At 37.5% G+C, this 13,733-nt stretch overlaps 1 protein-coding gene across 2 annotated transcripts in view; it reads left to right on the top strand.

Moving 5' to 3' along the window:
- Positions 1-881: 881 nt before the first annotated feature.
- Positions 882-13,733, top strand: part of banp (BTG3 associated nuclear protein) — a 35,504-nt gene continuing 22,652 nt past the window's right edge. For both annotated transcript variants that reach the window (XM_014005518.1, XM_014005519.1), the window contains exons 1-10: positions 882-990; positions 1,345-1,454; positions 1,573-1,772; positions 1,936-2,025; positions 2,186-2,358; positions 3,414-3,653; positions 5,572-5,730; positions 6,800-6,921; positions 7,969-8,040; positions 10,212-10,256. In XM_014005518.1, coding sequence (XP_013860972.1) covers positions 921-990; positions 1,345-1,454; positions 1,573-1,772; positions 1,936-2,025; positions 2,186-2,358; positions 3,414-3,653; positions 5,572-5,730; positions 6,800-6,921; positions 7,969-8,040; positions 10,212-10,256 — 1,281 coding nt within the window. In that variant the 5' untranslated portion in view covers positions 882-920. The remainder of the gene's footprint in view (positions 991-1,344; positions 1,455-1,572; positions 1,773-1,935; positions 2,026-2,185; positions 2,359-3,413; positions 3,654-5,571; positions 5,731-6,799; positions 6,922-7,968; positions 8,041-10,211; positions 10,257-13,733) is intronic.

The following is a 13,733-nucleotide window of genomic DNA, read 5'->3' as shown; positions in this document are numbered from 1 at the left end:
TATTAACATAAAGCACAATTCTTGGCTCACTGCCAAAAGTACAAACAGCTGGTTATAATGTTTAAATTTTCTGAGACACTGAATTAAAAAAAATAAAATAACATTTGTAAGCCATAATAATTAATATAAGAAATAAAGGCTCAAAGTATTTTTATGTAATATGAGTTTCACTTTCTGAACTGACTGAAAAAAAAAAAAAACTTTTTGACCATATTAACATTTTATGAGATGCACCTGTACATACAGTTGATAGCTGCTTAGGCTGTTGTAATTGCCTTTTGTAAGACAATAAAGGTGAATACAAAGAAGAAGCAAAAATAAGTTGATGAATTGTTACAAAATCACAATATTCCTCATGAAGGACACTTTTTCCTCTGCAATGGTATGTGCTGCTAGCCAACAAAAACTCACAATTTGAAAATAAAGAGATCTAAACTACTGTCTAATCTTTCTCATAAACAAAGAGCAAAGTAAAAACCTTTGCCTTTAGACATGATACAAGTTTGATTGTCAACACTTTAAATCCAAGTCTTATGCAGTATGTGTTATGGTAAAAATCACTTTGATGGCTGTGTTGAGTGAAATCAGATTTTCCAGAGCAATGTAAGAAAACAGTTTTTATCTGTAAGTTTCTGTGAAGATAAAGTCTTAAAATCCACATCTATTTTTTAGTGTGTTTTTGAATATAAATAATACATTTTCTTACCCCACTTGTTGATTGCACTCAGATTCAATTAAAACTTTTTTAGAGGCATCATTTTGAAAATGCTTATTGGATTTGAGATGGCTAAAACAGTTTTGGTTGCAAATCCAAGTAATGGTAGAAKAACAAAGGCCTCAATATGTATAGTGTAAAGATACCCAGCCTTATAGAACCAAGTTAATAAGTATTATCCTYCTATTTATTCCAGCTGTGAACAATGTCACAACAAGAGTTGGATGAAATTGTTCAAATAACAGTGGAGGACTTTGACCATGATAACCGTACAGGTAAGATTTTGTAGGCAAAATATGMCATTGTACTGTTTTATTCATTATTTATTAATTAGTGTGTAATAAGTATGGAATAAATAACGTTTTCATCTCTTTTCAACCTGAAAGCAAGTTCTCATTTAGTCAGTTGCAGTAGTATGAAAAATGGACACTTAACTAAGAATTTGGCAATTTTTTTTGCATAAATTACATTTAAACTCGACCTTTATTTTTTGACTAAAAGTTTGCTGTACTTTTTATCAGTATAAAATAAATCTCTCTTACCTCTGTGGAATTGAAGCAGAAACAGCCAAGGAGTCTGACTGTTGTTTTTTTTTTTTTGAAGTTGTTTCTAAATTTGTTTCATGCCAGGCATCTTGGACAATCACGAAGATGCTGAKGAAAGAAACCAGAAGAAAAAGCGGAAATTAAGCCACATCCAGGACAATAACAGCAGCAATCAGGACTTATCTTTTATTAAGGTACTAGTTCCATGTAAAGGGCATTGTCCAAAGTCCTATTAGCATTTACACTCATTTTCTGCACTAARATATTACTAATTAAAAAGCAAAATATAAGCTGCATTATTTTTAATTTCAGAATCTTTTAGTTTCTTTCACCGACTCAATTGGCCAACGCCTGGAAGGAATTGAGTCAAAGCTACAGTCCTTAGATGCTACATGCAAAGCCCTTGGACGCAGACTTGACAGCATACTGCCCTGTGCCAAGAGCCCTGTGCAGGTGCCTATGGTTGCAGGGTCACCTCAGGGTGCCACTCAAACTTGGAATAAAGTGCGATGGTAAGCTCCAAGTACTAGCTCATTTACCTTTTTTCCCCATCAAATGGCTGATATGTAMTTTTTAATTTATTTTTATTTTTCCATTTGTGAGCTCATGTAATGCATTTGTCTTTGCCACATCCAAAGCTTCATGTTATCAAACTGATTTGATTTTATATTTCAGTGTTGTCCCACAAACAAATGTGATTGTGAGCAGAGAAGCCCCAAAGACCTTAAATCAGGAAGACACTCCTCTAGAAAACCTGCTCAGCAAGTAAGTAGCTCACTTTCTCACAAGTCAGTCTCAACACYGTTCCTCATAATTAATAATTCTGAATTTCCCTAGTTTTTCGTTAAGGCGAATACTAATTCTTTCTTCAGATCCAACAATTGGGTGCTGTCAGTGTTTTACATAAAGTAATTTGTGTTCACAGCACAGCGGTCAGGAAGCGTCAGAACACAATCCTGGTAAAGGTACCCGGGCCTGAAGAGAGTCAGGAGGAGCAGGACAGTGGCTCAGAAGCCAGTGACTCRGTTTCTAACAGTGGTCAGTCAGGCAGTGCACAAAATGGCCAAAATGTCACCCTTATAACACTCAATTCAGAAGGTAAGACCCTACTACTGATTCAGAAACAAAAACACAAACATGTTCTTTAACTTATTTTCTTTCAGGCTCTAAGTGTATACAATGTGTTCGCTATGTTGAGTTTTGAGAATAGAGACCGTATTAAATCCTGCCCAGCARCCTAAGACAATACATACATTTACTATCCTCAAACTCCAATCTATTAATCCAGTTTATCATTCACAACACAACAATGTGTTTAAAATCTCTTGTCAGACAAGAGATTTTAAACACAACAATGTGTTTAAAATCTCTTGTCTGACATTTTTTATTTACCTTCAATTAGCTTAAGCTAGTTATTGCACATTAGTAAACCCTGCTTTAGCATCTCAGAACAAATTCTGGGCCTGGTGTCCTACAAGTACCAAGACCAAGTGAGTTTAGTCTCTGTTTTATGGTTTTGTCTAGATGACATGCATTCTGCATGGATTATAAATGTTTTAAACAATTAATTTTTAAATAAAGGAATGTGAACTGGTCATATATGTGAGGCTTTCTATCTTAGACTACACTGATTCTGTAACTTGACTGAGCCCAGAAAGTGATGGTTTCTCTTTAACTGTTTAAAAGAAAATCAAATCCCCTTTGTTTTCATTTCTGTGTTTCTTAGTTAGTAATTTTTATAGAAGGAAGTTCTTGGGCAACTTCAAAGAAGTAAAATTCTTGTTTTTCCACTACATGTTGTAACAATTGAATTGTTGTAGTCAACATTAGCTGGTACCATCTGCCTATGCCTTGTTAATGTGGTATACTAAGCAATTAACATATGCTGTCAGCAAACGACCAAATAAACTATTTTCTCCACTTTTCTGTACAGCCACATGGGTGTGCTATTGTATTACATGAAGTGACTCTGAATGTCTGTGTCCTTTGTAGTGTTTGCCAGCCTGTAAATCATATATTTAGCCTTTTTTTCAGTTAAATCAGTCCAGGTAGAGTTTACAGAGTGTTGCACACTAGTTTACAAATTAACTGTAAAAGAGCACTGCAGCTTGTGTTTAAAGAACTGCGTTGTATCTTCTGTTATTTCCTCATAGATGATCATCCAGAAGGCACTTGGTTGGGAGATGAGAGCAACCCAGAGATGCGAGTCCGTTGCCCAATTTCTCAGTCTGACATGCTGTATATAAGCACAAACTGCCGTACAGCAGAGAAAATGGCACTAACGCTTTTGGACTACCTGTTCCACCGAGAGGTCCAGGCCATGTCTAATCTCTCCGGGCAGGGGAAACATGGAAAGAAGCAGCTGGACCCACTCATGATCTATGGAATACGCTGTAAGACGTAAACCTTTTCTGTCTMCCATTGGCAAGTTTTTGCATCAATTCAATTCACTTTGAGCTGGAAAAAATAGTCTGTAACAGTTTCTTTGCATGCACAATTTTCCTGCACACACTTTACGCCTCACAACAATGTCTATGTGAGTGTATGTTTAGAAAATGCCACAACCAACTCTACGCGACTATATCAGAGCTATATGAACTTATGAATCCTTGATAGTAGGTAATATGCCCATCCAGCCAGAGTCCAGTAATCACTATATATATCTGAAGATTATCACATAATTTAAATATACAGTAGTAAAAATTAAACACATACATTTACGCTGCTGATTTTGGAGGTGTAAAACGTTTTTGTCTTCGTGGCTTAAATGAACTCTCCGGGACCTTCCCATGTTTTATTCCTGCTGCATTATGGAGCAAAGTTGAATAGAACACAGAAATAGGCCACAATCTGTATTCCCAAGGTGGCTTACAACAACATGCTTTAATCATAGAATACTCACATTAATGTGCAACACATTTTAGTACATACCAAAGTCCAGATGACATGCACATGTCTGGTAGAAAGATGTTAACGCAGTCACTCTCAAATTAGTTGCTCCGAGCCGTGGAAGGCCTTCAAGGCCATCTGTGGTTGACAGATTTATTTTCGTGAAAGTCCTTTGTCCATATTTTTTACATTTAAATGATTTGTATTGGGGCTTGAAGAATGACTGTCAGCTTTACCCTGTCCCATAGAGTTTAGTTTATGTCTATTTAATTGTTTTTCCCTCATTATATACATAGTGGGATTAAGACTGTGTCGTACCTCTCYTGGGACGAGGTTGTATACCCCCTCCTTCCATTCTTCCCATTTTTGTCCAATTGCTGTAAAATTTTATTAGAAAAGAATAATTTTTTAAAACCTACTGCAGGCTACTTGGCTAGCTGTGCAGAGATYGAAAAAGAAGTCTGGCATTAGCTTATCTTTTTTCCTCTTTTTCAACAATGTTATCTTTGTTGTTTTTTTTTGTCTAAACCACTATGTTCATTTGTAGAGCTTGTGAAAATACTGTTATTTTATCTCCCCTTTAAGTCTGACTRTTTGCAGCATACATACAAACAATTATGATCTTTTTCTTTTTTCAGTTTCACTATTGATCCAGTAACAAAAAAAGTTCTTTGGTTTTGGTTACCTACATGTCCACTTGGCAGTTTGTGCATGCACATTTGGTCTGCCTGACACATAAGTATGCAGAGCCAGGAGCGTATCTGGTTGACATTTGGGTGAGTCATTCTGAATGGGGAAAGAAAAAAAAAAGAATGAAGGAGCACCTGTCTTGCTTGCCTGTGCAGGACTCATCAGGTGCAAAGGGGCTGCCGCATAGTGTCATCCTGTTACCATCAGATAACCTTCTGTCTCATTTTCCTATCCTCAGGTTGTAAAGGTTGCAGCCAGGTTGCTAACTTAAATAGAAATGAGCTGTCAGGTGGCTCTCGCCCTCTGAACTATTTATAATGTGGGTTAGACAGCCACTAAGTACACCTGTACATATCTCCATGCAGAGGGATGGTGAGAGACGGTCAGACTTGTGTTAACTTGCCAGTAGGTGTGGAGAAGTCAACAGAATTCAGACAGTTATTACCTTTTATTTTTACTTTATATTTTTTTTCTCATTTCTTTGTTGGTTCCAGAAGAAGCAGCACTGTTAAAATTGTCTAGCTTGTTTCTGGAAAAAGTTGGCATTGGGTGTTTCTTTGTAATTTGCCATTTTGCAAGTTTCTATAAAAGGTGGTATGGCTTCAATGACAACATAAGATGAATTGATATTAAGTCGGCAGAGTTTGTATATATTTTGCTTAAGCACATCTTCTGCCCAGGTTTTTCACTTATAAATTGATAACTATGCTTCATTTCTCCATGTCTTCACAGGTCACTTGTTCCACAAATTTGGCATCAGTGAGTCAGACTGGTACCGGATAAAGCAAAGCATAGATTCCAAGTGTCGTACAGCCTGGAGACGCAAGCAGCGTGGCCAGAGTTTGGCCGTCAAGAGCTTCTCCAAACGCACACCACGCAGTACAGCTGCAGGTAAAGAAGAGGGGTCACATTTCTGTGTGTGAAAACTCCAGCATGTGCTATCAAATATACATTTAACTTCAGCAACATGCAATGAATAACAATTTTATGAATATATGTAAATATTGTAATTGTATTGGAATAATTGTGGTTAGTCATACATGTTATGTTTACGTTGTGGTTTCAGCACCACTTGTTTTGAGGGTTCTTTTAATAGTTTCAGTGAAGCAGAATGTAATTTATGGTTATGAAAACTATTAATCGTGCGCTGTCAGTTCGTGCAGTTGGCCCAGTGACAGGCTGTGAACTCAGTCATTCTATTTTATCTGCTGTTTGAAAGCTTTTGCCCTAAGTACCGTTATAAAGTGTGATGCTTCAAATGTTTGCTATCTCCAGACAATGCCTGCTGTGCTGTAAGCCATCACCCCTCACCTCTGACCAGGGAGACGTTTGACTTAGGGGGAAACACAAATATCCTGTGAGCACACACTTGGGATGGATCATTAGGCCCTTCCTTTACAAGCCAAACAAACCCCAGAGTATAAAAACACAAATGCTAGTTCAGATGGTGCATCCTTCAGCACGCAATACACAAAAGAGACCAAACAGTCATTCTATCCTTTATCAAATTACACGTTAAACAAACAGGGTAAAAGGAACCYTTCATAACTAATTTGCATCACTCAGACAAAATATAGAGCCTCCAAAAGCCACCTGGCAATTCTTTCTTCATCTGGTGAATCAAAGTACTAATTATTATTTACATTTTATATTACAGGGCTGTAACGAGACTGAAGGCATTTTTTTCAAACTGCTGTTTGTGATATGTTATCTTAGTTCATTTTAACGTAAATAAAAACTGGATTCTGGTTGGCGTGAGTTTGCAGAGGGAAACAGATGAAACCGCAGTCTGTGTGTGTAGTGACTGACCACTAGAGTTTGTCTGGTCGTAAATGTGGTTGATGACTTATCGTGCGTTTAGATGTGTGGAACTGGAGTTAGTTGGACTCTACCTCTGATTTCCACCATTCACTACAAACCAGAGTACAACGATGACCCGACGCCCTGTCCTTCTCTGCAGATGAAAACATGTCAGAAGAGTCTTCCCACATTGAGGCTGCCACGCAGCAGACTTTGCATTACACACTGGCCAACCAGCAGGTCCAGTTCCACCGCATTGGTGAAGATGGACAAGTTCAGGTGGTGAGTGTCTTGGCTTTCTATCTCTAGTTATCTTGCTGAATTTGTAGAACAAAAAAGTAAAAGTATCATTAAGTAGAAAAAAAAATTGGTTATTTTTTTCAACAAAATGGTTGATGGTTCACTCATTCATCACATTTGGCAATGTTCTTGAGCAGGTGAACCTGCCTTCTCAATACTTATCACTTTGTAATTGTAGGATAAAATATTGTAAGGTATATGAAAAATTCAATTAAAATTTTTTTATGGTTTATATATCCCATTTTTACGTCTGCAGTGCTACACAAAGTGTATTTGGCCACATTGTTTTTTTTTCTGATCATGCTGGCTATTAGAAAATTCCTAAATAATGACTTAAAGTGAGGAGGAACAAAATCTGCAACACATTTGTTTTTCACATGGTTCCAATACTAGGTTAGGCAAAACAAAGGCAGATAACTTCCACTGCTACAGTCAAAATGTTCGCTTTTATTAGTACAACTAGTAATTGTGTTGTTATTTGTTGTCAGATTGACAAAAATACCTTTCCTTTTATTTGGGATTTCTCATTCATCTGTATAATTGAACAATATAAACGAACAATCAGGTCAGCTGAGAGAGTCGTTGGTGTTCCCCTGCCCACGTTTCAGMGCCTGTACACCACAAGAACCAGGAAACGGGCAGAGAAAATCATGTCAGACTCCACATATCCAGGACGTAGCCTCTTTCAACTTCTCCCCTCCGGCAGGCGCCGTAGAGCCTCATGCTCAAAAACATCCAGACACAAAAACAGCTTCTTCCCCCAGGCCATTTCCTTGATGAACAATCCCAATTACTAGACCTCTTAACTAGTGCCTAATGTATATATTATTGTATATAATCCATCGACTATATTGTTTATGTCTTATGCTATTGTGCTTCCATCACTGTGTATATTGTATGTCTGTTGGAGAGACATCATCTGCCGCAAACAAATTCCTTATATGTGTCAACATGCTTGGCCAARAAAGCTGATTTTGATTCTGTTAATTGCTTATAATTTTGTGTAATTCTTTATATCTGTCTCCTCAGATTCCACAGGGACAGCTGCACATTGCCCAAGTGCCCCAAGGGGAGGAGGTGCAGATCACACAGGACAGCGAGGCAAGTGTTTATGTGGGCACGAGTGACAGAGGCTGAGACTKAGTTCACCAGTTTCCTTGAGTCATCTCCTCCCGGTGTATTGAATTTCTCAGCCGATATCTCTCTTAAGGAAATTTGTTTCCACACAGAGAATAACTGTTACAGTTCATTCATGCTTGAGAAGTTGACGGAGCATTTAATGACTGGTATCGGCAGTGATTTTTGGAATGCCAGTTTGTAGATGATAAGCAATTTAGTGAGACTACACTGACAGGGATTAACTTGATGTTTTCAATTGTCCGTAGTAATTATAATGGCATGCGTTTTCCTGTTTTGTCTCATTAGAAGGAAATATATATATTTTGTAAGTTAGTTCACGCTCAAAGTGAAGCAAAGTGTCCAATGAAAGTAGGTCTAGAAAGGAATACCTTTTGTTATCTGAGCCGTTTTGTTTGTTTCTACTTTTCAATGCAAACAGAAGGTGAAAGCATTCAAGCAATACTTGCCAGAGTTTAAGACATGAGCGAATAACTACAAAACCAAAAATTCTATATAGTGTAGGGTTGGGCGATATTCGCAATAAAATTAATCATGATTAATTGTGGTGTTGAGCCGACAACGATTAATTTGACGATTAATCCCCTGGAGTCCCTGGACACCCTTATGTTCTAGTCACATGACCAATTTAGTGGGACAGATTTGCTCTTCGTAAAAATCTTTTTCAAACTGTGTCAAAATCACAGACTTCAGGCTACTTTTCAAATTTTAAATTGTGTTGATAATAAATTACAGAACTTTTGTTTAAATGTTCGTCATATTTGAAGCGGAGAGGAGCACTGAGCGAACTGACCGGGGAAATCTCCAGCCAGTCTGCCTTGTGGCATTAATCGTATTAATCGTCAAGTGCCAAAAAATAATCGATTAATGTTTTTCTGACGATTAATTGCAGACGATACGATTATGCCCAACCCTAATATAGTGCATCATATTATTTATGTAGTTTAAATAACAGCTTATGCAGAAAGGTTGGTTTCCTTTTAATGCTCAGGTGACTCATTGTCCCCCCATAAGATGTATTTATATATACACACAACTTGCCAGTTAAAATCGCATTTTAACTCAAAACCACAGAATCTGCTTAAGAGGAATTTCTGCATCAGCATCACTGTTAATGATTTTTCAAGGATGTGGAAAAGATTTGGTTCAAGGCGCCAGTCTGTGTACACACTCGTACATGTAATCAAACACTCAACATGATACATGTCATACATGGATGACAGCTTGACTTTTGTGCAAAAGCAGTTGACACCTTTACCAAATGTTTTTCTCATTTCCTATTTATTTGTAGTGGTAAAGGACAAGTTGGAAGCAATGCAAATATGCAAGAGAGACACAATAAATTGAAGGCAGAAAACCTCTTAAGCGTTTCCTGCGCTTTGTGGTTGAGTCCAGATTTTTTTTCTACACTCTCCTTCCTATTTCAAGATATTATTTGTTTTTTAGAGTTCAAAGCTTAGCAACAAAATCCTACTTCTGCCAGCTGCCACTCGCAGCAGAATATGTTTTCATTAGAAATGGGGCCCTTTCATCAAAGACATTCGCTTTAGCGTGCTTGAAAAGGAAATTAACTGCTTCGGATTTTGCGCTGCTGCCTGTGCATGTGAAAGCTAAGACTATATTGAAAGTATGCATGAAATACATTTATAAAGAAAGAAAAAAAAACACAGCAGAGACTGGGGGAAATTCTTTCTTGTATGCCTTTGTTAACATGATTGTGGGCGCTCAAAGGTTTTACAATAGTTACAGAGTCGTAAGCGGATTTGTTTTGTTTACAGAAGCCTTGATGTAGCCAGAAATAATACAGTCATTGACATCAATACAAGGGCATGTCATTCACTTCTCATTAAGAAAAGTATAAACACTGCCAACGTCTGCATGCTGAGAAACTCTGTCTGATCATGCAGGAGTTGGCAAAAGCAAACAGTTCTGACACTTCTCAGTTGTTGACATTGGCTTTCCATGTTTAGTTAATAAGAAGAGATCAGTTTGACACCATTCATTGACTTAGATCAATTTGTGACATCTGTCCTGCTGATTTTCACATATTTATGACATTAAAATTTAATAATTTATGGTCTCATTAGGTAGACTGGCATGGCTTTAAAAATATATGTATGTTTTTTTTTTTTCAGGGAAACCTTCAGATCCACCAGGTGCATGTAAGTCAGGATGGACAGGTGAGTGTGTCTTTTATTTTTATCGGAAGCACGAAAATGTAACAAAAAGTTTTAGTTACAAAATTAATAGCTCCCTTTTGTTTTAAAAAGTTTGGAATTCATTTTTACAACAGGTTTGAACCTTGAAAAAAAAGTTGTAATACAAGTAAAATAATAAAGCAGTTAGAAAATTACATCATCTTGAAAGTTTTAAAAACTCGATGTAAATGACCAAATGATGCAAATTACTAAGCTGTTTATGTAATGCCTGTTTAAATATATTTTGTCAAGCCAATAATTTAGTTTTTTTTTATATATCACCACACTCTGCAAATAGAAACACAAGTAACAACGCTTACAGTACTTGCAGATATGCACGCATCTATCACCCCACCCCACCCCACCCCACACACACTTCCACTTTCACTGTGTCTAATATTGTTCATCCCTCTTCCCTCCTATATTTCTGTCTTTGGACTAGAGGCCCTGTTTATCTGTTCTTTTCTCTAAGATCAGTCAGTCAGCCTCAATCAAAGCAAAACAGCCGTGTGTACGACCATTGCCGGCCACATATGGACGCCTGAGGACAGCCGTAATTTTTCATTCATGATTTGATCCTTTTTGTCTAGAGAGTGGGCTTTAAGGAAGGAAGTCTTTTCTCACGCCGGACGACTGATGGCTTTGCTGTTTTGTGTTAACTTGGCGCAACAGGTGTTTTATGTAACAGCTGTAAACAGGCTCTTTTTATGGACTACACATTTTTCCTGCTYGAGTTATCACTAAAACAATACATTGTTTGTTTTTAATGGCAATGAGTTCCTCATGACGTCTTGATGATATGGAGGTGGATTAGTCACTGACCCATCTTCAAGTCACATTATTCTGTAGTCACGCTGTTTGGATTTTTGGCACAGTGTCAATCCAGAACAAGCAGCTGTTAGAAAGAAAAGCACAACTTTGTTKACATATCACTGGACAGATTCTGGCCACTAGCAGATCAATTGTAAACAAATGTAAACCGTGGCACCTCCATATGTTATTAGGGAACAGATAAGTGCATGTACATACATTATAGTAGACAAACAGCATTTTCTGTACAGGAAATACATTTATACTTAAAGAAAACTTCAAGAATCAGAATACTTGTATGGACAGAGAAGAACAAGGATCTACTGTGTGTCTACTTATAGCCCCCTGGCTTGGTTCCTGTGTGTTGGAGTTTTCCTGGTGGATGAGAGGGTAAGATGGATGGATGGATTACTTTAGGGACAGGACTTATTTATTATTTTTAAAATGTTTTCTTTGTAAATGTATTAGCAGAAACAAGGTTCAAGAAAGTAATATCTGTTCAGTTCATAAAATTATTTGTTCGTGTGTTTTTAGCTTGGTAAGTAAAAAAGGATTTGTTTTTACCTTGGTTTTTAAGTCATTAGTTGGCCTACAAGGGTTAACATGAACAGTTAATCACCACTTCTCCACAAGAAGTAAAAATCTGGAGGGGAGAATAGTTACAAACCACCCACCAACTGGAACTGTGTACTTTTAGTTGATCAGTTTTACATTTTATAGACTTATTAAGATCTCCTTTGTTAAACATCTGTTATAGGTTCAAGATGCTATAAGTGGTCTTTATGTGCACACATTTGTCATGTGTGAGTGCATCTGCTTTATATGAGAGATTTTGTTGTTGTTTACATACTTTTATTGACTGTTGAGCTCTGCATGTGCTTTCAATTGATTGAGGTAGTCACCACACATCCTGCAGCGCCTTCTCTCTCTCACACGCTCAAACACAGATGCAGGCTCATGTCCTTGGATGACCCGGTTGTTGAGCCTGACAGCAGCATTCCTCCGCGTCTCTGTTTTTAGGATCTTAACCAAGTTCTGAATCAAGTAGGGTTTCGATTTTTTGCGACCCAATATACATTTCCAATAATTATTCACATGAGTAAAGGAGTTAAACTTAAAAGATGTCAACTGTCCCTCAGATTTAACATTGCTATAAAATGTACAAGATGTTTTGATAAATCAGCACATTTTAGAGATGTTATTTCTAATGTTTTTATTTTGTAGTTTCCCAGGGTATGAGAACCAAAGAAACAGCTCTAAAGCCTTTATTCCCTTGGCAGTGTCTGGGAGTTTTGTCCAATAAAACTCCCCTATTTTTCTTTTTTTTAAATGTAATACTTTGTGTTTGTTTTGGCCTGATACTCATAAAACTCTACAAACCTTTTATTTTTTATTTTTTGGTTAAACCCGTGTTGCAAGCGGATTTTTTCACACACACTCAGTATGGCCACATCTGTTCTCAAATTTTCAATCTGGTTAATTTAATCTGATAAATTACTGGAAAATCATGAGGATTTAAAGAAACTGGACCTTAATGTCCTGTCATTCTAAAGTGTTTCGGACAATTTATGCCAATGTATGAAAACTTGGTCCCACATACTGGCATACTCGGAAGATTGCTCCAATCTGATGTCACGATTGTTGCAATATGCTATAATGTGCTATGCCTAAGTTCTGCATAAGTTACACTAATTTTGTGTTTAAGTCAAAAATACTGTCATATGCTTGTATAAGTTATATAAGTTATGTATAAGCATATGTGTAGGAAGCGGGGTGGGGGTGCATCCCCCAATATTGGAGAAAGGCACATATGTCTGGAAGAAACTCGCGTGCTTTTATTTTGAAGGCACTACACAGCGTCATTTCACTGCGCTCCCGCACCCCCCTCCCTCTGAATGGCTCAGAGTGAGAGGCTGCAGGCTGCAGCAGGAGTCAGAAACTAGAATGAGGTAAAACTCTCTGTCACTAATATTGCTCTTAATTTTTCTTGTTTATAACATCTTGTTGTCAGTTTAATTTCATATATAGAAACTGAATCTTATTCATTCAATTATCTTAATCCTGGGATGCTCACTCGTCCATATTTAACTAACTTTGTCTACAAGTTCACACTAGCTAAAAGGTTTTATCACTTTTCACCACAAAGTCACCACCTGGCAAAAGGCTGAAACAGCAGCAGCAGGACTTTTTTTTTAAAGAGTAACAGGAGTAACAGTTACACAACATAAGGGCAACACCTAGAACCATGGCACAACTCAGCTGATAGTTTATCAACATGTATGAATAGGCCTGTCGCGATAGTCAATAAATCAATTAATCGCACGATAACTTTTTTTGAGGTCGGTAAAAAAAAGACGGCGATAAGTTTCATTTTCCTGCTTGTTTGTTTACTTCGTCTCTCTCCCTCTCTGTGCTCCGCTGCACAGGAGCTCCGCTGACCCCTCCTGTTTTCTTAGTGTGGGAGGAGCGAACTGTCGCTTTAGCGTGAGAGCTAGTTTCTAAAMWYARGCTTCAAAGCAGAACGCGGCTGCTGAAGTGTTGGGAGCACTAGAACCTGGATTTCGCTGCAGAGGGAGAGAGAGAGAGAGAGAGAGAGATGGAGTGAGACAGAGAGAGAGAGAGACAGAGAGAGAGAGAGAGAGAGAGAGA

The sequence above is a fragment of the Austrofundulus limnaeus genome, unplaced genomic scaffold, assembly GCF_001266775.1.
Source record: "Austrofundulus limnaeus strain Quisiro unplaced genomic scaffold, Austrofundulus_limnaeus-1.0 Scaffold31, whole genome shotgun sequence".
NCBI lineage: Eukaryota > Metazoa > Chordata > Actinopteri > Cyprinodontiformes > Rivulidae > Austrofundulus > Austrofundulus limnaeus.
This window is presented reverse-complemented; position numbering and strand designations above follow the sequence as displayed.